The sequence below is a fragment of the Mytilus californianus genome, unplaced genomic scaffold, assembly GCF_021869535.1.
Source record: "Mytilus californianus isolate M0D057914Y unplaced genomic scaffold, xbMytCali1.0.p SCAF_1, whole genome shotgun sequence".
Lineage (NCBI taxonomy): Eukaryota > Metazoa > Mollusca > Bivalvia > Mytilida > Mytilidae > Mytilus > Mytilus californianus.
The window spans coordinates 106,844,762-106,870,470 of record NW_026262581.1 but is presented as its reverse complement, the minus strand read 5'-3'; the positions used below and the strand labels follow the sequence as shown (position 1 = coordinate 106,870,470).

The 25,709-nt window shown below is 33.3% G+C and overlaps 2 protein-coding genes across 3 annotated transcripts in view; one reads left to right on the top strand and one right to left on the bottom strand.

The window, feature by feature from the left end:
• Window positions 1-25,709, bottom strand: part of LOC127729108 (TBC1 domain family member 25-like) — a 447,590-nt gene that overhangs the window by 170,467 nt on the left and 251,414 nt on the right. The gene's annotated exons all lie outside the window — the stretch shown is intronic.
• LOC127729043 (putative helicase MOV-10) overlaps window positions 1-25,709 on the top strand; it is a 43,656-nt gene that overhangs the window by 11,111 nt on the left and 6,836 nt on the right. Inside the window, exons 4-16 of the mRNA XM_052236669.1 lie at window positions 1,075-1,315; window positions 1,690-1,830; window positions 8,152-8,314; window positions 8,958-9,109; window positions 11,785-11,973; window positions 13,929-14,076; window positions 14,437-14,598; window positions 17,474-17,577; window positions 17,947-18,161; window positions 19,841-20,238; window positions 21,122-21,298; window positions 21,699-21,787; window positions 22,489-22,613. Coding sequence (XP_052092629.1) covers window positions 1,075-1,315; window positions 1,690-1,830; window positions 8,152-8,314; window positions 8,958-9,109; window positions 11,785-11,973; window positions 13,929-14,076; window positions 14,437-14,598; window positions 17,474-17,577; window positions 17,947-18,161; window positions 19,841-20,238; window positions 21,122-21,298; window positions 21,699-21,787; window positions 22,489-22,613 — 2,304 coding nt within the window. The remainder of the gene's footprint in view (window positions 1-1,074; window positions 1,316-1,689; window positions 1,831-8,151; window positions 8,315-8,957; window positions 9,110-11,784; window positions 11,974-13,928; window positions 14,077-14,436; window positions 14,599-17,473; window positions 17,578-17,946; window positions 18,162-19,840; window positions 20,239-21,121; window positions 21,299-21,698; window positions 21,788-22,488; window positions 22,614-25,709) is intronic.

Sequence of the window (25,709 nt, the reverse complement as noted above, 5' to 3'; positions counted from 1 at the left end):
TGTAAGAAAATAAATTTGAATACCCTTTAGCGTACCCCAGTATTTAACACGATGTACAGTGTTTTTAAATATGATAATGAATATCATACATATTCGAATTCATTTGTAGATATTCTTATTTGAAGAATTATTTTAAAATTTAAGGAAACTTTTTTAAAACTGAATGGTCATTTACAATAATATCTACAAAGCGTAATTAAAAAGGATGTTGTTCCATACACGCTTACATGTTTGACCTCGTTTACCTGATCACCTTTATGTTCATTGTTATGCACCATCAATTCTATTGATTAAGACAAGCTAAGGTCTCTCATCAAAGGTAATGACCTGTAATCAGTGAACGATTTATGGCTTCAATATTACTTATTGAAGGGATAATTGTTTGACAGCTTGTTGTTTTTAAAATAAAAAAAAAAAAAAAATCTCCTTTTTATTGATGTACCAAGCCGTGCATTTGTGTACCCAGAGGATTAGACTAACTGAGACACTTCAAAGTATGAAATATGCTGCATCTGTTTTATTAAACCCAAATATGACCGAAATATCTTTGTGAAATAGATTGCCACAATTATAAACTATAATGCCCAAATGGACATTTTTACCGATCGATAGTTGGTAAAAAAAGTGAAATGACCGTTTTATGAAAATGCCTTGAATAACAAAAAGTGGCAAACCTATGATATTTGACCGTTTGAGGCTGAGAGCAGCCGGACTTTTTATATAAATTTCGGTCAAGTCCGGAATATATGACCGTTTTGGAAGCCATGGCTTGAAGATATTATCTTGATATTTTCTTTTTGTTTACACCATGACAAGTTATAGAACAATTTAGCTTTTTGTTCCAGTATAATGAATTTTTACCTGGTAGGGGACTATGTATTGCCATGCAATACTCTCAGAATGCTTGTTATTATAAGCATCACATGGTTTCTTTGATCTGAGTTCTTTATTTAACATTTTAAATATTTTAACTGTCAGTCGAGAAAGGAGAAATATCACATTATACTCCATTTAGTGATAAAATCTGTATGTTTAATTTAAAACAGTAAATCAATTTATAAGTTATGTTTTCAGGTGGAACATATAAGATAAGAGTGAAGACATCTGCCAAGAATGTTGGTACATATCATGCTCCAGTTGCTTTCCACTTCAACAAATATGATGACCAAGAGTTCCATATCATCAAATTTCTCTCTGCAAGATGTGTAAATGATATTACTGAGAATATAAAGCCAAGTCTGCCATATAAACGGCAGTCAAGAAGAGCATTGCAGAGGTTGACTAAGGAAATTGTAGCAGGCTATCCTTTACCAAAGTACGGAGAAAAAATCGTAAAAAATAAATAATACCAGCTAAAACAATTCAACAAAGAATGACAAAAAGACCGAAAAAAAGATGCAAAAACTAAAATTAAAAAATACCAAACCTCAGGAAAGTTATATTTTGCCTACACATTGTCATAAAATCATAAGGAAAACAGATTCTTCTAATTTGGGTTAAAGTTGAGAGTTAAATGTCTATAAAATCCTTGAGGCAAACATGTTTGAAAATTAAAAAATGTATCTGTTTCTAGTGGAGAATTTGATCTTTGACTCTGTTTGCACAGATGTTATCTTTATATGTATTTCCTTTATTGCTTACTGATAACATTGATTTTTGTAACATAACAGAAAAATTAATTTGTTACAGACTTTATGGTGACAATCTTAAGAGAGAAATTGAGTTAAAGTCTTACTTAATTCCTACTTCAACCCGCCACTTAGTTAATAAAGGATTGAAAGACACAAAAGGGCTGACACATGTGCAGAAATCAGATTTGACTGAGATAAAGTAAGTATAGCAATTATGTTCAGCAATAATTGCAATTAATTCCGTAACTATTCCACAAGTGCACATAATGATAAAAGCATTATGAATGATCCTTTTATATTATATTACAAGAATAAGATATAAAAAAAGAAGATTATGCAGACGATAGTTATTATAATACTAGAAACCGTTCTCACTATAGAGTTAAGATGTAGATTGGACATATTTTTATTATGCCCCCACCTTGGAGGAGGGGGCATTAAGTTTTAGCCTTGTCCGTCTGTACATACATACGTACGTCCCAAAATTGGTTTCCGTTCTCTCACTTTAGTTTGCCTCAACCAAATGTTATGAAAATTATACAAAATGCTTATTACTAAAAACACAGGTCAGGTTTGAATTTTGGTGGTGTCACTTTTACCGTTCTAGAGTTATGCCCCTTTACAAATTGAAAAATTGCTGAATTTTTGGTTTCCATTCTGTCACTTTAGTTTGCCTCAACCAAATGTTATGAAACTTATACGAAATGCTTATAACTACAAAACACAGGTCAAGTTTGAATTTTGGTGGCGTCACTTTTACAGTTCTAGAGTAATGCCCCTTTACAAATGTCCGTTCTCTCACTTAAGTTTGCCTCAACCAAATGTTATGAAACTTATACATAATGCTTATTACCACAAAACACAGATCAAGTTTGAAATTTAGTGGCGTCACTTTTACCGTTCTAGAGTTATGCCCTTTACAAATGGAAAAATTGCTGAATTTTTGGTTTCCGTTCTGTCACTTTAGTTTGCCTCAACCAAATGTTATGAAACTTATGCACAATGCTTATTACCACAAAACACAAGTAGAGTTTGAATTTTGGTGGCGTCACTTTTACCGTTCTAGAGTTATGCCCCTTTACAAATGGAAAAATTGATGAATTTTTCGTTTCCGTTCTCTCACTTTAGTTTGCCTCAACCAAATGTTATGAAACTTATACATAATGCTTATTACCACAAAACACAGATCAAGTTTGAATTTTTACTTAGTGGTGTCACTTTTACCGTTCTAGAGTTATGCCCTTTACAAATGGAAAAATTGCTGAATTTTTGGTTTCCGTTCTGTCACTTTAGTTTGCCTCAACCAAATTTTATGAAACTTATACACAATGCTTATTACCACAAAACACAGATCAAGTTTGAATTTTGGTGGCGTCACTTTTACCATTCTAGAGTTATGCCCCTTTACAGTTTCCTTTCTCTGACTTTAGTTTGCCTCAACCAAATGTTATGAAACTTATACACAATGCTCATTAACCTTATTAACACAAAACACATCAAGTTTGAATTTTGGTGGCGTCACTTTTACTGTTCTAGAGTTATGCCCCTTTACAAGTTTCCCTTCTGTCACCTTAGTTTGCCTCAACCAAATGTTATGAAACTTATGCACAATGCTTATTACCACAAAACACAGGTAGAGTTTGAATTTTGGTGGCGACACTTTTACTGTTCTAGAGTAATGCCCCTTTACAAGAGGAAAAATTGCTGAATTTTTAGTTTCCGTTCTCTAACTTTAGTTTGCCTCAACCAAATGTTATGAAACTTATACATAATGCTTATTACCACAAAACACAGATCAAGTTTGAATTTTAGTGGCGTCACTTTTACTGTTCTAGAGTTATGCCCTTTACAAATGGAAAAATTGCTGAATTTTTGGTTTCCATTTGTCACTTTAGTTTGCCTCAACCAAATTTTATGAAACTTATACACAATGCTTATTACCACAAAACACAGATCAAGTTTGAATTTTGGTGGCGTCACTTTTACCGTTCTAGAGTTATGCCCCTATACAGTTTCCTTTGTCTAACTTTAGTTTGCCTCAACCAAATGTTATGAAACTTATACACAATGCTTATTAACCTTATTAACACAAAACACAGATCAAGTTTGAATTTTGGTGGCGTCACTTTTACTGTTCTAGAGTTATTCCCCTTTACAAACAGAAAAATTGCTGAATTTTTCGTTTCCCTTCTGCCACATTAGTTTGCCTCAACCAAATGTTATGAAACTTATGCACAATGCTTATTACCACAAAACACAGGTAGAGTTTGAATTTTGGTGGCGTCACTTTTACTGTTCTAGAGTAATGCCCCATTATTTTCGTTTCCGTTCTCTAACTTTAATTTACCTCAACCAAACGTTATGAAACTTATACATAATGCTTATAACAACAAAACACAGATCAAGTTTGAATTTTAGTGGCGTCACTTTTACTGTTCTAGAGTTATGCCTTTTACAAATGGAAAAATTGCTGAATTTTTGGTTTCCATTCTGTCACTTTAGTTTGCCCTAACCAAATGTTATGAAACTTATACACAATGCTTATGACCACAAAACACAGATCAAGTTTGAATTTTGGTGGCGTCACTTTTACCGTTCTAGAGTTATGCCACTTTACAGTTTCCTTTCTCTAACTTTAGTTTGCCTCAACCAAATGTTATGAAACTTTTACACAATGCTTATTAACCTTATTAACACAAAACACAGATCAAGTTTGAATTTTGGTGGCGTCACTTTTACTGTTCTAGAGTTATGCCGCTTTACAAATAGAAAAATTGCTGAATTTTTCGTTTCCCTTCTATCACATTAGTTTGCCTCAACTAAATGTTATGAAACTTATGCACAATGCTTATTACCACAAAACACAGGTAGAGTTTGAATTTTGGTGGCGTCACTTTTACTGTTCTAGAGTAATGCCCCTTTACAAATGGAAAAATTGCTGAATTTTTCGTTTCCGTTCTCTAACTTTAGTTTGCCTCAACCAAATTTTATGAAACTTATACACAATGCTTATTACCACAAAAGACAGATCAAGTTTGAATTTTAGTGGCGTCACTTTTACTGTTCTAGAGTTATGCCCTTTACAAATGGAAAAATTGCTGAATTTTTGGTTTCCATTCTGTCACTTTAGTTTGCCTCAACCAAATGTTATGAAACTTATACACAATGCTTATTAACCTTATTAACACAAAACACAGATCAAGTTTGAATTTTGGTGGCGTCACTTTTACTGTTCTAGAGTTATGCCCCTTTAAAAACAGAAAAATTGCTGAATTTTTCGTTTCCCTTCTGCCACATTAGTTTGCCTCAACCAAATGTTATGAAACTTATGCACAATGCTTATTACCACAACACACAGGTAGAGTTTGAATTTTGGTGGCGTCACTTTTACTGTTCTAGAGTAATGCCCCTTTATTTTCGTTTCCGTTCTCTAACTTTAGTTTACCTCAACCAAACGTTATGAAACTTATACATAATGCTTATAACAACAAAACACAGATCAAGTTTGAATTTTAGTGGCGTCACTTTTACTGTTCTAGAGTTATGCCTTTTACAAATGGAAAAATTGCTGAATTTTTGGTTTCCATTCTGTCACTTTAGTTTGCCCTAACCAAATGTTATGAAACTTATACACAATGCTTATTACCACAAAACACAGATCAAGTTTGAATTTTGGTGGCGTCACTTTTACCGTTCTAGAGTTATGCCCCTTTACAGTTTCCTTTCTCTGACTTTAGTTTGCCTCAACCAAATGTTATGAAACTTATACACAATGCTTATTAACCTTATTAACACAAAACACAGATCAAGTTTGAATTTTGGTGACATCACTTTTACTGTTCTAGAGTCATGCCCCTTTACAAATAGAAAAATTGCTGAATTTTTCGTTTCCCTTCTGTCACATTAGTTTGCCTCAACTAAATGTTATGAAACTTATGCACAATGCTTATTACAACAAAACACAGGTAGAGTTTGAATATTGGTGGCGTCACTTTTACTGTTCTAGAGTAATGCCCCTTTACAAATGGAAAAATTGCTGAATTTTTCGTTTCCGTTCTCTAACTTTAGTTTGCCTCAACCAAATGTTATGAAACTTATACACAATGCTTATTACCACAAAAGACAGATCAAGTTTGAATTTTGGTGGCGTCACTTTTACTGTTCTAGAGTTATGCCCCTTTACAAATGGAAAAATTCCTGAAATATTTGTTTCTGTTCTCTAACTTTTTGCTTCAACCAAATGTTATGAAACTTGTGCACAATGCTTATTGCCACAAAACTCAGATCAAGTACTTTGGGTAGCATCACTTTTACAGTTCTTGTGTTATATCCCTTTATAACGTTATAATGCAAGGGGGGCATCATCTGTGTCCCACGGACACATTCTCCATTTATCAAAATCTTTTTTCCCTTCCTCAATTCGTGCATGGAATTTATTGCCGTAAGATATTAGATCCATTCAATCATCTCCAAATTTCAAAAATACAATCCGGCGAAATGATATTTCGTTTTTGGTACCTAAATGTTACCTTATTGGAATTAGGATGAAAAATATATTGCATACAAAATTACGACACAGATGTAGTCCTTTTAAAGCTGATTTATACAGAGTTAATTTAGTAAATGACCCAAGTTATGAATGTGGGTGTCCATTAGAAGATTCGATTCATTTTTGTCGAGCCTTCGACTTTAGTCGAAAAAGGGAGACATAGCGATCCTACATTCCGTCGGCGTCGTCGTCGTCGTTGTCGTCGGCGGCGTCCACAAATATTCACTCTGTGGTTAAAGTTTTTGAAATTTTAATAACTTTCTTAAACTATTCTGGATTTCTACCAAACTTGGACAGAAGCTTGTTTATGATCATAAGATAGTATCCAGAAGTAAATTTTGTAAAAATAAAATTCCATTTTTTCCGTATTTTACTTATAAATGGACTTAGTTTTTCTGCTGGGAAATATTACATTCACTCTGTGGTTAAAGTTTTTAAAATTTTAATAACTTTCTTAAACTATCCTGGGTTTGTACCAAACTTGGACAGAAGCTTGTTTATGATCATAAGATAGTATCTAGAAGTAAATTTTGTAAAAATATAAATCCATTTTTTCCTGATTTTACTTTTAAATGGACTTAGATTTTCTGCCAGGAAACAACACATTCACTCTGTGGTTAAAGTTTTTAAAATTTTAATAACTTTCCTATACTATTTTTGATTTGTACCAAACTTGGACAGAAGCTTGTTTATGATCAAAAGCTAGTATCTAGAAGGAAATTTTGTAAAAAAATAAATCCATTTTTTCCATATTTTACTTTTAAATGGACTTAGATTTTCTGCCAGGAAACAACATATTCACTCTGTGGTTAAAGTTTTTAAAATTTTAATAACTTTCTTGTACTATTTTGGATTTGTACCAAACTTGGACAGAAGCTTGTTTATGATCAAATGCTAGTATCTAGAAGGTAATTTTGTTTTCTTCCAGTTAACATTACATTCAGTCTGCAGTTAAAAGTTTTTAAACATTTATTAGATTCATAAACTATCCTGGATTTTTACCAAACTTGGACAGAAGCTTCTTTCAATCAAAAGATAGTATCAAGAGGAATATTTTTATTGATTAACTTCCTCATTTTTGTTGAGCCTGCGATTAACAGAAAAAGTAGGCGAGACACTGGGTTCCGCGGAACCCTTACGAATTTTTTCTTAGAATGTCCACTCTACATAAATTTTAGAAATCAGCTCTTTACAAATATTCAACACTTAGTTGCTATTTCCATAGAACATATTTTATTTGGAACAGACGAAATTAGTATTGAACAAAACACAATCCTTTTAAGAAATATACACAGTTATATACGCCATACAAAACGATTCTTTGATTAATATTGCTGTATCTTAAAATAAACTCGTACCCAACTGTTACTGTTTAAACATAATATATTTATTGTATATATTTTTCGTATTGTACTGAATTATATAATTGTTGTCATCTTAAAATTTTGTATATTGTACTTATTTGGAGAGGATTATGTTAAGTTGTTGTAACTTGTATCCAATCCTATTGTTGAACTTGGCCTGATTGGTCAGTATTAGCTATTGCTATCATTTGTCAAAGTTGCTTTTAGGGTGTGCAAATTTGAAAACTATCATACAATGATAAGGAATCCCACTTTGCATTCAGGAAGTTGTAAAATTAGTTATTTATGTGCAAACATGGCTAGCCATTGAGGATTTGATTCCCTATTTATTGATGTCTTTTGTATACGGTGATCCTATTGATATTAGATTGATTTTTGGTAATGTGAGTCTATATTAGCAAAGGAAAACAAGGATACTGATCAGGATGCCAGATAAAACTAAAGTTTCATTGCAGTTCCAAGAACCATTTCTGACATTGATTTTTAATTGATACTAAAAGCTTTAATTCGAGTCCTGTTTGTATGTATTCAGAGGAGGTGGATTTCACTGTATATTTTACCCACAATATTTGTCTTATTCTATGTATGTTAATTTCTATTTATGCAGATCAGCAATAGACAATCCTGTAGAACTTGGTACTTATGTGAAGAGATTTCAGAATTTGATGCACTTTGAGGAGATACAAATGGAATATGATATAAGAAAATATGACCTTGAAAATGTGCCCATGGTTTTTTGTTCTGATAACAAGAGACTGCTGAAACTTGAAGTAAGATTCTGAATGATTCTCTTCTTTATTTGAGATTTGTATAGCAGATATTGAAATATTGTCAAAAAAGGTTCTAATAAAATTAGTTTGCAATTGACCATGTTAACTAATATCTTTCTGTCCTTGAATGTTTGGGGAAGTATTAAAAAATAAGACGCAAAATCACAAATGGGGCTTAGCAGACCAAAATAAGTGGATAATAAACCTCAAAATTGGGGATCAAATCTCCTGATCAAAAAACCTTTATGTCTTCCTGATATGATTCTCACATCTGCCACATGTATATAGAATTTTTGCCACATTTTTGTCACAGAATTTCAATAAATATTCTGGACAAATGAAGTAGCAAACTATTGGAAAAGAAATATTGTCTGTTGTTTAGAAAATACCATATAATGAGATATACCCCTTTTCATAACTTTTCATGTACAGTATATAGAACTTATACTGATGAACTTTTCTCAAACTGGAAAATCAGGAATAATTTCTGCATACTTAAACATTATAAACTGGAAGGAAATTATTTGTAGGATTTGCAAATGTATTGCACAAATGTACATATTAAATGATTCTAACACAAGAGTGGTACATAAAAGCAAAGAAAATATGACATGAATAAAGATTCCATTGTTTTGTCTTAAAGGTTCCAGGATTAGCAGAAAATAGACCATCTGTTTTAAGGGGAGACAGACTTTATGTCAGGATAAACAACAATGAACACTTAAGTGACAAAGAATACCAGGGTTATGTTCATGAAGTAAGACAACTAGAAGTTGTTTTGGGATTTGATGATAGGTAATCTAAGAATATATTTGTAAATACTGCTAAGAAGGGCATCCAGGTTATGCCAACACACTAGTTTATCCACCCCACATTCTGTATGTGCCTGACTCGAAGTCAGTAGCCTGTAATTCAGTGGTTGTCGTTTGTTGCTATATATAACATTTGATTTACGTTCATTGTTTTGTACATAAATCATGCCGTTAGTTTTCTCGTTTTAATTGTTTGATATTTGTCATTATGGGGCATTTTATTGCTGACTATGCGGTATGGCTTTTGCTCATTGTTGAAGGCCGTACAGTGACCTATAGTTGTAACTTCTATGTCATTTGGTCTCTGGTGGAATTTTGTCTCATTGGCAATCATACCACATCTTCTTATTTTTATATTTACAGCCAGTCATTAAAACTATTTGTTTCTTAGACTAATGAACCCTTTGCATCTGCTAGGATTAAGTTTTTCATTGTCTATTTCAACATGTCCTTACATGTAGTTAACTGTCTGAGTTCTTGAAAATTAGTTTTACTAAACATTGGCATTGTTTGATTACAGCTCGGAGTCAATTTTCAAATGATGTTTTGACTGTTGGGTCACTTTACTTGGGGTTCAAATTACAATACGACACCAGTTTAAAACATTGCCATTATTCTCAGAGAATAAATATTGATAGTTAATCATATGTCTATGTAACTTCTTACAATATACAAGTATGGCCAGTAGAAAAGCTGATTATCCAAATTTGTCAACCCTAAAAGGTTATTTCCCTGAGAGCGCAGCCACGAAGTGAACTAACTTTTTGGGGTTTACAATTTTGGATATTCATCTTTTCTAAGGGACTACAATTGTTTTATTACACCGAACTAACAGCTAAAGGTCATTTGAACCATTGAAAAAGCACTTGCCTTACTATAGTAACAGTTAATCAAGTTAGTAAACTATTTTGTGTCCAAGAATTTCTGGTATGTACAACAAAGGTAGACTCTTTCTGTAAAATATTGATGGCCCTGAAAATGGCTGTTTACAAGAGGTATCCTCTGTAGTAGTTGAATTTCCAAGCCTTGTTTGATCTTGTTTCCTCGTCACTTGATGGGCTTCAAACCTGGCCTATGCCACTTTTGTCGAGCCTGAGACTTTTGTGGCAGAAAGCTTGACATAGGAATAGTGATCCGGCGGCAGCGGTGCTGGCGTTAACTAACTTCTTAAAAGCTTAATATTTCAGAATGTAGAAGACCTGGATGCTTCATACTTTGTATATAGATGCCTTATGATATGAAATTTCCGTCTGTCATATGTCCATTGTCCTTGATCTCATTTTCATGGTTCAGTGACTACTTGAAAAAAAAGTTAAGATTTTTTGTTATGTTAATTTCTCTCTTATTATGAGTAATAGGATAACTATATCTGGTATGTGCGTACCTTGCAAGGTCCTCATGCCTGTCACACAGTTTTCACTTGACCTTGACCTCATTTCATGGATCAGTGAACAAGGTTAAGTTTTCGTGGTCAAGTCCATATCTCAGATACTATAAGCAATAGGTCTACCATATTTGGTGTAACGATTGTAAGGTGTACATGTCCAACTGGCAGGTGTCATCTGACCTTGACCTTATTTTCATGGTTCAGTGGTAATAGTTTAGGTTTTTTGTGTTATGGTCTGTTTTTTTAATACTGTATGCAATAGGTCAATTATATTTGATGTATGGAAATATTTAACGATGTACATGTCAGTCTGGCAGGTTTTATTTGACCTTGATCTCATTTTCACGGTTCATTGCTCAATGTTAATTTTTTGTGTTTTGGTCTGTTTTTCTAATACTGTATGCAAAAGATCAAATATATTTGGTGTATGGAAATATTTTACGATGTACATGTCAGTCTGGCAGGTTTTATTTGACCTTGACCTCATTCATGGTTCATTGCTTATGTTAAGTTTTTGTGTGTTTTGGTCTGTTTTTCTTAAACTTTAAGCAATAGGTCAACTATATTTGGTGTATGGAATGATTGTAAGGTGTATATGTGTGACAGGCAGGTATCATCCGACCTTGACTTCATTTTCATGGTTCATTGGTCAATGTTCAGGTGTCCTGGTTAACTTTGTTTCTTAGATACTATAAGCAATAGGTCAAGTATATTTGATGCATGGAATGATTTTAAGGTGTACATTTCTGTCTGGCAGGGTTCATCTGACTTTGACTTCATTTTCATGGTTCATTGGTCAATATGGAATTTCCATGGTTTGGTTTGTTTCTTTTATACTATAAGCAATAGGTTATCTATATTCTGTGTATGGAATGATTGTATTAAAGGTGTACATGTATTTCTTGCTTGGTTTATCTGACCTTGACCTCATTTTCTTGGATCATAAATGTTAGTGTGATACTTGTTATGTAGTAAGACTTTATATGTAGGACTATCAACATAAAATCAATGATCAGTATAGTAGGCGAGACATTTCAGCGTGTGCACTCTTGTGACATCATTTTAATGGGATACAACTTGTGTTTGAAGTAAAAGCTGAAAAGTTTAATAGGGTTATTTATCGCTGGGGGTAAATTTTTAAGTTTATTCGTCCTTCCTTCCATGTCACATGATACTGTGTTACCCAATAGAATTGTTTATAATATATGTAAGGTATAATAATAAAAATGATCTGCTATTTTAGTTTAAAGCATAAATACTTTTTGTTTCAGTTTGATCCAGAGATTCATTGTGAACATGAAGTTTAATGTCAGGTTTGAGTTTAACAGATTACCTATGAGACTTCAGCACAGAGCCTGTGAACTTGCAATTGAAGAAAGTCTGGAACATAAAATTCTATTCCCTGACCGTGGGACTGTATGTACAGAACAGACCTCTCACCCTGTTAATGTACAGCTTAGGTAAAATGCTTTGAATAGATTGTAAAACTAAACAAAGTCTTACATATTGATTAGTGTAGCATATTAAATCATTTAAAACTTCTTATTCTTATTAATTATGAAGTTAAAAATTTTCCAAATAAAGATTAATTTTAGTCATTCATTGTTTACACAAAGCAGATTATTTAGTTTGCAAAACGTTTAGATTTATAACATAGGTAATTGGTGCGAGGATTTTTTGATTTTTTGATTTTTATACGACTGCAAAAAAATTTTGCGGTCGTATATTGGTATGACGTTGGCGTCGTCGTGGTCGTCGTCCGAAGACACATTTGTTTTTCGCACTATAACTTTAGTTTAAGTGAATGGATCTCTATGAAATTTTACGGTAAGGTTCAATACCACAAAAGGAAGGTTGGGATTGATTTTGGGGGTTATGGTACCAACAGTTAGGGAATTTAGGGGCCAAAAAGGGACCAAAAATAAGCATTTTTGTAACTTTCAGACATAACTTGTGTGTTAGTGTATGGATCTCTCTGACATTGTACCACAAGGTTCCATATCACAAAGGGAATGCTGGGATTGATTTTGGGGGTAATTGCCTCCAAATTTTAGGAATTAGGGGCCTAAAAAGGGGCAGAAAACAAGCATTTTCCTAGTTTCATGACAATAACTTGTGTGTAAGTGTATGGATCTTTCTGAAATTGTACTACAAGGTTCCATATCACAAAGGGAAAGCTGGAATTGAGTTTGGGGGTAATTGCCCAAAATGTTTAGGAATAAAGGGCCAAAAAGGGGCCAAAAATAAGCATTTTTCTAGTTTCCAGACAATAACTTGTGTTCAAGTGTATGGATCTTTCTAAAATTGTACTGCAAGGTACCATACCACAGAGGGAAGTCTGGGATTGATTTTGGGGGTAATTGCCTCAAAATTTTAGGAATTAGGGGCAAAAAGGGGAAAAAAACAAGCATTTTTCTAGTTTCAGGACAATAACTTGTGTGTAAGTGTATGGATCTTTATGAAATTGTACTACAAGGTTCCATATCACAAAGGGAAATCTGGTTTTGAGTTTAGGGGTAATTGCCCTAAACGCTTAGGAATTTGAGGCCAAAAAGCGGCCAAAAAAACAAGCATTTTTCTAGTTTCCAGACAATAACTTGTGTTCAAGTGTATGGATCTCTCTGAAATTGTACTGCAAGGTACCATACCTTAAAGGGAAGGCTGAAAGGGAAGGCTGGGATTGAGTTTGGGGGTGATGAATCATAAGGGGGTTCAAAAAATTTTTGGGGGAGGGAGATTTTTTTTCTCCTTTTTTTCCTTTTTTTTTCTTTAAAATTTTCCGTTTTAAATTGGTTATTTCTGATTTATGTATTAAAGCAAATAATAATGATATGGTTTGAATAGGTAAATTAAAATTTTTTAAGTTCTTAGACCACATTCATTCTGTATCAGAAACCTATGCTGTGTCAAATATTTAATCACAATCCAAATTCAGAGCTGTATCAAGCTTGAATGTTGTGTCCATACTTGCCCCAACTGTTCAGGGTTAGACCTCTGCGGTCGTATCAAGCTGCGCCCAGCGGGAGCATTTTATTGGTGTTTTAACGCCACTTTTAAGCACAGCTTTTTGACTATTTCGTTGCGGCCAGTTTTTATTGGTGGAGGAAGCCGGAGTGCCAGGAGAAAACCACCGACCTTAAATAGGAAAACTGACAATCCTAGTCAATTAAGATTGGAGTTGAGTGCACCTGCACGAGCAGGGTTCGAACTCACAACCTCAGTGTTGACTGGCTAGTGATTACATTAGTAACTACTTAGACCACTCGGCCACCTAGGCCCCTTATTGGTCTGAGGATGTTTACACTCATTCAGGTCTTAAAAAAAATAATTAAGTTTGAAGCAATACCTCATTTTGAAATTCATATAAAACTGAATATTATTTATATATGAAAAGAAATTTTGTTTCTGTTTAAAGGTATTTTTGTAGAGCAATAGAAGCAAATGAGAAGCAACAGATTGCTGTGAAACATATCACTTTAGGAACATCTCGTCCTTCACCATATATTGTATTTGGTCCTCCAGGAACTGGCAAAACTTTTACCATAGTAGAAGCCATTAAACAAGTAATGTTATTCAGTGTAGCTTTAAATAAATGTTCAAAAAAACATTGAAAGATATTTCAATTCTCAAGTCTTGATAGCTATTGTATGAACCTGGGTGGCAAAATAGAACTAATTTGAGTGATACCATGGTTTTTCAAGAGCCATAAGAATTAAACAAATTTGACATTGCACCGTTTTAATTCTTTTATTTTATTTTTGTTTTTTTTGTCTGAAATTTAATTAAATAAAAGAAGAGAAATGAATGTAGCATATACTGACTGTTCAGTGAAAGCATTCAAGGACTAAACTCCCAAGCCTTGTAAAAACAAATTTAAAGGCAAGACTGAAATATTTGTTATTTGTTCATATTTTGCATTATAGATATGGAAAACCAAGCCTCAGACTCACATTTTAGCATGCACACCATCAAACAGCGCTGCTGACCTGATAGCTGAACGTTTACTGGAACACATTCCTCCACGAGATATACTCAGATTAAATGCAGCATCTAGGAATTATAGTACCATTCCTGAAAAAGTTAAGGTACAATTGATTGCAAGGAATTTACATCACATATAAACTGAAATACTGGAGATGTGGAGCTCCTGTTGGTAGATCCTTATACAAGGCAGACCTGTGTTTTCTAGGGCGGGAGTCAAAATTTCTCATGGATTTTATGGTCCTGTTCGTATATTGCTATCATGTCGTCGTCATCTTGGTCGTCGTCGTCCGAAGACATTTGGTTTCCAGACAATAACTTTAGTTTAAGTGTATGGATCTCTATGAAATTTAATCAAAAGGTTCAATACCACAAAAGGAAGGTTGAGATTGTTTTTGGGGGTGATGGTCCCAACTGTTTAGGAATCAGGGGCCAAAAAGGGGCCCAAAACAAGCATTTTTCTAGTTTCAGGAAAATAACTTGTGTAAGTATTTTGATTGCTATGAAATTGTACCACAAGGTTCAATACCACAAGTAAAAGGTTGTAATTCATTTTGGGCAAAATTGCCCAAACAGTTCAGGAATTAGGGGCCAAAAAGGGGTCAAAACAAGCATTTGAGGTCTGGAGCTGGCATGTCAGTAACTGCTAGTAGTCCTTTGTTCATTTATGTATCATTGTCATTTTGCTTAGTTTCTTTTGTTACCTATTCTGACATCGGACTCAGACTTCTTTTGAACTGAGTTTTACTGTGAGTATTGCTATGTGTTTCTTTATTCTACATTGGCTAGAGGTATGGGGAGGGTTGAGAGCTCACAAAACATGTTTAACCCCGCCGCATTTTTGCGCCTGCCCAAGTCAGGAGCCTCTGGCCTTTGTTAGTCTAGTATGTTTTTTAATTTTAGTTCATTTATATGTTTTGGAGTTTAGTGTGACGTCCATTTTCACTGAACTAGCACACAATTTTATTTAGGGGCCAGCTTAGGACCACCTCCGGGTGCGGGATTTTCTCACTGCATTGAAGACCCATTGGTGGCCTTGGGCTGTTTTCTCTGCTCTTTGGTCGGGTTGTTGTCTCTTTGACAAATTCCCCATTTCCATTCTCAATTTTATTTTTCTAGTTTTCAGACAATAACTTGTGTTTAAGTGTATGGATTTCTCTTAAATAAGAAACTTTTTTCCAATATTGTTTTTTTGGAAAAAAGGGGGGGGGGGATTGGGGGGTGAAAAAAAATTTATTATGGGGGGTCAATTTTTTTCCTCAAGATTTAAGAAATTATCAATTTTCCCCAAAAAAAATTGGGGGTCACAATTTATTTTGCTTATTCTTTGTATATAGTCTGAAAACAGATTTACTAAGTATTGCTCAACAGCACAGTGTATTGCACAACAGCCAGAAATCTTCAATTGAATATAAATTCAAATCATATAACCAATTTCAAGTTCTTTGACTACATTTATTCTGTGTCAGAAACCTATAATGTGTCAAATATTTAATTACAATCCAAATTCAGACCTGTATCAAGCTTGAATAATGAGTCCATTTTTGCCCAAACTGTTCAGGGTTGGACCTCTGTGGTCGTATCCAGCTGTGCTCGGCAAAGTACATTTATTGACAATTTGAATCCCTAATATTTGGTAATTCCATTTTGTTTTACAGTCGATGTCATCATTTCCTGCCAGAGGTGAATATTTGTAGGTATTGAGGGTTAAGTTAGTAACTGAGATTTTTTTTATGATTAAACAGCAATAAGCAATCATTTACAATTAACACATGCTAAACAAGGTTGTTTATGGCACATGACTAGATTGTTAATAGTGAAAAATGACAATGGTTGTAGTTATGTAAACCATGACTCTATAATCTTTACTGCAGTTTAATGTTGGGACTGATCATCAACAGTGGTCCATCTGGCTATTTTCATCACACACGCTCTGCCCATGATAAATTGGAGCTCTGTTCTTTATATTTGGCCACTCTTTTCCTTTAACAACAAAATTACAATCTTGTCTTACAACAATAGTACAAATATATAGTTCAATGAACATATAAAACATCAATTAAAATGATGAAAAAAATCTTAGTTATGAGACCCAAACTAAAGCTGACATTTTTTAAAACTTCAGGTCTGACTTGGCAGCTCTTTTACAGATCTGCCAAGGCCTCTAAAAATAATTTAGTTGGCTAACTTGACTATGGAAGTTTGCAGTGCTTCTTAGTGTAAGTCACACAGAATTCAAAAAAAAATTTAAAAATTTTGCAGTCGTATATTGGTATCATGTCGTCGTCGTCATCCGAAGACATTTGGTTTCCAGACAATAACTTTAGTATTAGTAAATAGAAATCTATGAAATTTAAACATAAGGTATATAACCACAAAAGGAAGGTTTATGGTCCCAACAGTTTAGGAATTAGGGGCCAGAAAGGGGCCCAAATAAGCATTTTTCCAGACAATAACTTGTGGAATGGTGTATGGATCTCTCTGAAATTATACCACAAGTTTCCATACCACAAAGGGATGATTAGGATTGGCTTTGGGGGGCTATGGCTGAAACAGTTTAGGAATTAGGGGCAAAAAAGTGAGAAAAAACAAGGGTGTCCTGGTTAATGGAGAATTAAGTACAAATTACAGTGAAAGGGAGGTAATTTAAACACAACTTTGAATTACCTCCCTTGCACTGCTTTTAATTTATTGGGGGTCACAATTTATTTTGCTTATTCTTTGTATATAGTCTGAAAACAGATTTACTAAGTATTGCTCAACAGCACAGTGTATTGCACAACAGCAAGAAATTCTGTGTCAGAAACCTATTATGTGTCAAATATTGAATTACAATCCAAATTCAGACCTGCATCAAGCACGAATATTGTGTCTATTTTTGCCCCAACTGTACAGGGTTGGACCTCTGCGGTCGTATCCAGCTGCGCTCGGTGAAGCAATTTATTGAAATAATGAAAAAGAAACTGATATGTTTTTCAGCCTGTTTGTAACTATAGTGCAGCCACTAGACAGTTTGTATACGAGACCAAAGAAGATGTTATGAAATACAGGATAATTATTTCTACCTTAGTGACTGCTGGCAGGTAAATATACTTTGTGGTTCAAACATACTTCAAGTGATTCATCCAAACGAACTTCAGAGATGTAATAATAACATTTAATTGTAATATTTAAAACCATTTCAGAATAAACATTTTATACATTTTATAATTTCCAGTCTGTATGTCCATTATTCTGTCTGTAATCATGTACTGGTTACATTGTTACATTTTCTACTTTGATCTAAAAATTATTATATAAATGTTCAACATTTGACTGATAGTAGAACCTTATTAAAGAAACTACTGTTTATATACCAATTATGTGTTTGTTTCATTATTGTTTAAGTAAACTCTGTTAGAAATAAACTAGTTATGTATAAAATTTGAATAACTTGATGGGTATTATTTTAGGTTATCCTCAGCTAATTTTCCCACAGGACATTTCAGTCATGTGATTGTAGATGAGGCAGGACATGCTGTAGAACCAGAACTTTTGATTGGTGTAGCTGGCATCCTTAATATTGACCCCCATATCCCTGGTGGGTGTGGACAGTTAGTATTAGCCGGAGATCCTAAGCAGTTAGGACCAATCCTTAGATCACCATTTGCTATAAAATATGGATTAGGTGAGTTAATCAAGAAATTGTTCACAAGAATTTTAATATTTGCAATAAATTGATAAAGCTTGGTACAGATGCGCAATTCATTTCAGGTAGGCTATAATGGTAGCCTTTTCCTCAATTCTTCTGCCCAAATCGTAAACATAGATATGTATGATGGCTCATTTTGAAGCTGAGGAATATTGACATATGTGGTTAAAACTTCATGGTACAAAGTGAGATTGATTTTTCCGTAATTTAGCACACCTCGAAAAGCCGTTTGTGATGCGACTTCTCGCAGTAAAACTTCACTTTTTTCACACAATAAGTTCTTTGAAAACTTGCTTCTTTGCATACATTTATTAACTGCAAAGTTTTTATACCTTTATTCTATGGTCCTCTGCTCTCCAAATCAGCAAAAATGGTTAACCTCAGTCACTTGTTAAAAATTGAAACATGTCCAATATCACTGCACAGAGATTTTTTGTTAACACACTACTTTTGAGTTCCTCACTTTGAGGCACATTAGGGATATTGACCCAGCTGTTATATTTAATAAATTAACAAGAATGCCTTTAATCCATTATATTTGATTTATTCAGTACTTCAGACTTGATGCATGAAATTACCTGGCTAAATAAAAAAATCTGTTTTAATAGATAAAGGAGTTATTCTTTATTATTATATAATTATACCCCACCCTAGGAGTGGCACTATATTGCAATCACCTTGTCCATTTGTTTAATCAAACAAATAGTTCTGTCACATTTTTCTTAGGAGCTACTTCACAGAATGACTTTATGTGGTCAGCATCTTGACAGTGATATGTTTTAACCTGAGAGCATTTTTCTGATCAGTCAAACACTTACTTCCTATTTTCTGATACTTTGAAAGACTAGTGTGGTATTCTTAGTACAACAACACAGTAACTTTTTGTGTTATTACTGTTAAGACAGAGTTCATCAGAAATCAGAAGGAATAGTAGATTTCGTTGTCATGCTCCTGGGTAAAATTATGTTTCAGTCATCCAGATTATCACCATTGATATTTGGTACCAAGTTTCATATTTGTAAGTTATACCATGTGACATATTTTCAGATGCTTCACTTATTGACTTCCTATTTTTTTCATACATTTAGGTTCATTAACATTGATGATATACATGTATAAGAAGTTTTTGTTATAAATCATAGCTTGTTGATATTTGATACCAAGTTTATTGTTGATAAGCTAAAATGTTTTCTTATCTTCTTTCTGTTGTCTTCTACATGTTTGGTACATGTATTTCCTCTCAATCAATAGCAAGAGCAGGGGTAAAGATTATTTAACAGTATCACACACTATATTGTGTGATATTTGACCAGTTCTCATAAATATAGTGGACTATAATAAATTTACTTAGTGTAAAGATGCTGCAAAATATAATACCTGGGAACAAGGTTGATTTTGTAGTGGTAGACTTTAGAAGTTTTAATGAAAATGTAGTTCCAACCCAAAGTGGCAAATATCCTGAGTTTTCCACTTATATTTTCACATATATTTTAAAAAGTTTACCCTCCGAAAATGTAGTATAGACAATTTTATGTTTATTTTGTTACAGCATTTGGTGATGTACTATTTAATTACTTATTTGTAAGACAGAAATAGAACAATTACATTTGATATTTTCAAAAAAAGAATAACGTATTGCTATTTTTGTTTTCCAGATAAATCTTTGTTAGAGCGTTACATGTTAGACCAAAAGGTATATGCCAAACCATATGATGAGAGAATTATTACTAAACTTCTTAACAACTATAGATCTCATCCTGACATTCTATACCTACCAAATAAATTGTTTTATGATCAAGAGCTAGTAGTAATGGCTGATCAGATGATGAGGGAAAGCCTTTGTGATTGGGAGAAACTCCCTTGTAAAGGTTTTCCTATCATATTTCATGGAGTTATTGGTCAGGACATGAGAGAAGAAAGAAGTCCTTCATTTTTCAATGCTGAAGAAGTTTCTATTGTTCATAGTTATGTCAACAGTTTGTTGAAGGAAAAGAAAAGAGGATTGAAGATAAATCCAAAGGATATTGGCATTATTTCCCCTTACAGAAAGCAGGTATATTCAAATTATTTTAGAAAAATATTCATCTATTATAATTTAGTTTTGATTACAACTGGAAATGGTTTGTTTAAGAATTCTACAGAGGCACATTTACACCAGACTTTATTTTTACTTAAACACTCCAGAACTCAATAGGTTTTCTCTGAATTAACTTTTTGCTCTTGTTTTGTGATGCCCAATATTTACTACTTGTATAGATAAAGAATTTCTCAGCAATAGGTACTGAGAATACCCATAACATATTGAAAATAACTTAAAGTCCAGATGATTGAAATTTGTATACACAATCAAGATGGTACAGGATTTAATACTGCTCAAGTGTTTTAAGTGGGACATGAATGAAGTATTTTTATGCCCCAGCCGTAGCGGTGGGGGCATTAAGTTTTACCCTTGTCCGTCTGTACGTCTGTACGTACGTCCGTACGTCCCAAAATTGGTTTCCGTTCTCTAACTTGAGTTTGCCTCAACCAAATGTGACGAAACTTATACACAATGCTTATTACCACAAAACACAGATCAAGTTTGAATTATGGTGGCGTCACTTCATCCGTTCTAGAGTTATGCCCCTTTATAAATGGAAAAATTGTAAAATTTTTAGTTTCTGTTCTCTAACTTAAGTTTGCCTCAACCAAATGTTATGAAACTTATACACAATGCTTATTACCACAAAACTCAGATCAAGTTCAAATTTGGGTAGCGTCACTTTTACCGTTCTTCAGTTATGTCCCTTTATAACTATATGATATGCAAGCGGGGGCATCATCTGTGTCCACATGTGGACACTATCCACATTTATTTATATTTTGTTTCTGCTAGTAAATTTGTCTCAATGATGTAACAAGAGTAAATGTATATAATACAACTTGTATAATTATAGGTACAAAAATTACAGCAATTAATGAGAGCAAATAAATGGGGAGATTTACAGATAGGGTCAGTAGAGGAATTCCAGGGACAGGAGAGGAAAATTATCATAGTATCTACTGTCAGGAGTAACCCAGAATATCTTTCTCTAGACATGGACTTTAAACTAGGATTTCTCAAAAATCCAAAGGTAACATTAAGCTACAATGTAGACTTATTGAATGTTTTACTTGCTATCTCAACTGCAACTTGGAGACTTAGGCATGAGGTTTTCAATAGTAAAACATTGACCTTGCCATTTCAAAATGAATAAGGGAACAGGGTATGATTTTTTAGCTTCACTGACATTCTACAAGCCTTTAAAAAATTATCAAAATATCTTATTTTAAAGAAAAGATAGGAAAGTCCAGCATTCACATTGTATACATTCAGATATGTGTTTATTAAAGTATTAGTATATTAACAGATTTCTTTGAAACTGATACATTTTATCCATATTTACTATTTGTAATACAGTCATTCTGATGTTACCCATAATGCACCCTCTCCATTACTGCAGGTTACTTTTAATTTCTTTCCTATTTTTTCAGAGGTTCAATGTGACCTTGACCCGAGCTAAAGCATTGTTGATAGTGGTTGGAAACCCTGTCACTTTGTCACATGATAAATACTGGAAACAGTAAGTACTGGTATTCAAAATTCAGTATGCATATCTATCAATACAATTATTTCCATAGTCAACAATAATACAAGATGGAATAATTGGATTTGTGTAAATGTAATTTTTAATGTTGCTAGCAAAGATAGAATTTCTAGTTTAATTTCTGCAATGTCTATCTTGTATATTACTCCAACTAGTCTTAAGGTCCTTTTACATGACATCTCAACCAAACAGTATTGAAGATCTCAAATTGCATAAGCGTTTTTTATTCTTTGGTTTAGTTTAATTTTTCCCTTGCTAAGCTGAACATAAAATGTCTTTTGTTTAGTGCATGTTTACACTATGGGAGTTCATTGACATTCATATCAGTTCAACATTTGTCTAAAACATAAACTATTTGACAGTGATCACGGTGATCTGATATTTAGACAAGAACTTAATGTTTCCTTACGATAGTTGTTACATGAAGAGAAAGATTCAGAAAGTTATAAAACTGTTTAGTTCTGTTTAAGTTTAATTTCTTTACTACACAATTTAAAAAAAAAGGAAGATAAACCTAACCTTATACATGCTGAAATACTTAGCTATGTATACGAAAAGAAATAAGATAACCTTTATAATGTTAGAAAGAATACTAAAAAATCATTACAAATAAAAAATAGAAATAAAAATATTTAAGTAGTTTAAAGATAAGTCAATATTTAACATGTATATTTCAGATTTATTCAGTACTGCCAGGAAAACAAAGCCTATGTAGGTGTAGATTTTGAAGATGAAGAAACCATGGTGGAGGACATTATAGAAAGATTAAGTGCCTTAGGTCTCTCTGATTCTATACCTCAAGGTAGTTATTAAGTGCCTTAGGTCTCTCTGATTCTATACCTCAAGGTAGTTATTAAGTGCCTTAGGTCTCTCTGATTCTATACCTCAAGGTAGTTATTAAGTGCCTTAGGTCTCTCTGATTCTAAACCTCAAGGTAGTTATTAAGTGCCTTAGGTCTCTCTGATTCTATACCTCAAGGTAGTTATATTTTCTCAGGGTTATTCCACATATTGTTCTGTTCATTTGGTTGGTATTACGAAGAAAAGTATTAAGAGCCTAATAATCAAATATATATATATATATATATATATATATTGAAGACAAGTCTAAATTGAAAACAACCTATGATTGCGTTGGATAAAAACCGCAATTTTTATACGTGTGCATGCAAAACAAATTTATTGGTAGAGGGTTCCAAATACAGCACAAACAACATTTTCCAAAAGACCAAAAAAGTGAAAAAGTATATTTTTACAAAACGCATTTGACTTGCAGGTCGAACAACGGATGTTCTTAAACCCTGCTGACTGCCATGGCGATTGCCAAATAAACGGATCACAAGAAGTAACAAATGGATCTTATTTATTAATTTAATACCAAACAGAAAACAGTAAACTTGCGGAAAAGATGGTATACCGCAAACATGAGGTGCAAAAATTTGTACACCATATCCTGATTTCGACAATTAATGTCTCTTCAGTGATGTTAGGAATCGAAATGGTATTTGGAAGGCCAAATAATTTACCTCAATTTGGGATTGACTTTTGAATTTTGAAGAGTCAAAATAGGATGAACGGATCATATAAACCCGAAGGCAAATATAATACAAGCCCACACGAAAAATTGTAAACAAGTCTAAATTGAAAACAACGTTCAAACCTATGATTGCGTTGGATAAAAACCGCAATTTTTATACGTGTGCATGCAAAACAAATTTCTTGGTAGAGGGGTCTAAATACAGCACAAACAACATTTTCCAAAAGACCAAAAATATATATATTGTACTTTGACTACAAGAACCACTTGTGTCCTTGGTTTTTTGACAATCCTCATTAAGATAAATCAAGCATTGAACTAAATTAATGACAACATTATTTTTGCCTGGTTTCTGAAATTACTGTTCATTTTAAATTACATTATGATAATTTCTAAATGGATTTCTGTAATTGTATGTTTGTGTCATACACACAAGTTCATACACCTATAATATATGCCTTGATTGCACTCGATTCTTGTACATAACCACATGCTAAACATAGTGTAGTGCAGGGCTTCCAAAAAGGTTGTATTGTCGGGATTTGACCGATAAATTATATTTTTGACTTGTGCCGACCCTGAACCAGACAGACGTGTTGAAGACCGTACTGTGACCTATACTGGTTTACTTTTATAAATTTTGACTTGGATGGAGAGTTGTCTCATTGGCACTCATACCACATCTTCTTATATCTATGTAACGTGATTTTGCCATTTTGACATAATAAAAAAAAAATGAAGTTTATGCCATCTTTTTGACCTGACCTTTTGTCTTAAACAGCAACACATTTCCTGTCATAAAATTGACATGATGAATAAGTGCTATCAAAACAATAGTTCTCATTACAATCAAGGTTAATTAGTTGTCTGACAGTTGAAATTTACCTGTTCAGGCGACAGGTAAACTATTTTGTACCGGACATTGATTGTTCTATTTAAAGTTATTTTCTTAAATTTCATCGGTTTGCATCTAATATATTTAGTAAATAAATGGGGAATGTGTCCATGGGACACCGATCATGCCCCTGCTTGCATACAACGTTTTGAAGTGACATAACTCAAAAACGGTAAAAGTGACGCTACCCAAATTCATACTTGATCTGAGTTTTGTGGTAATAAGCATTGTGTATAAGCTTCATAACATTTGGTTGATGCAAACTTAAGTTAAGAGAACGGAAACGAAAAAATTCAGCAATTTTTCCATTTGTAAAGGGGCATAACTCTAAAACGGTAAAAGTGAAGCCACCAAAATTCAAAAAATGATCTTTGTATTGTGGTAATAAGCATTGTGTATAAGATTCATAACGTTTAGTTGAGGCAAACTAAAGTTAGAGAACGGAAATGAAAAATTCAGTAATTTTTATACGACCGCAAAAAAATTTTGTGGTCGTATATTGGTATGACGTTGGCGTCGTCGTCGTCGTCGTCGTCGTCGTCGTCCGAATACATATTGGTTTTCGCACTCTAACTTTAGTTTAAGTGAATGGATCTTTTTGAAATTTGACCATAAGGTTAAATACCACAAAAGGAAGGTTGGGATTGATTTTGGGGGTTATGGTACCAACAGTTAAGGAATTAGGGGCCAAAAAGGGGCCAAAAATAAGCATTTTCTAGTTTCCAGACAATAACTGTGGAACGGTGTATGGATCTCTCTGAAATTATACTACAAGTTTCCATACCACAAAGGGATGGTTAGGATTTGCTTTGGGGGGTTATGGCTCAAACCGTTTAGGAATTAGGGGCAAAAACAAGGTTGTCCTGGTTAATGGACAAATACTTTAGTACAAAACATAATTTAAAGCAGTGTAAGGGAGATAAATCAAATACATCATTGAAATTATCTCCCTTACACTGCTTTTAAATTATGTATAAAGTAATGGTTAATGAACAATAAAGATAATCTAAAACAGTGTAAGGGAGGTAATCCAAATACAACGTTTTGGTTACTTCCCTTACACTGCTTTTAAATTATGTTTAAAGAAATGCATATTTATAAAGGAAGACCAGTAAAAATATCTGCAAATGTTTTCATCTTTTTTTTTTACAAAAAAATCCATATGAAAGATTTGACACTATATTTTTATTAATTCTATTATAAAATAGATTAAGTTAGCACTATGGTAAATTTAAATGGGTAATTATGGTTGCCAACTCCATTGGAAATTTGAATTGAGATTATGACCATATCTTGAGGGAAAGAATTTTTTTGGGGGAAAAAAGGGGGGGGGGGATAAAAAGAAATTGTGGGGGGCCAATTTTTTCTCATTTCAGATTTCAGAAATTAAAAAGAATTATTCTTCAAATATTTTTTTTTTTTCAAATTTCAAATATTGAAAAATTTCAAGAAGTAATCTTTAATTGC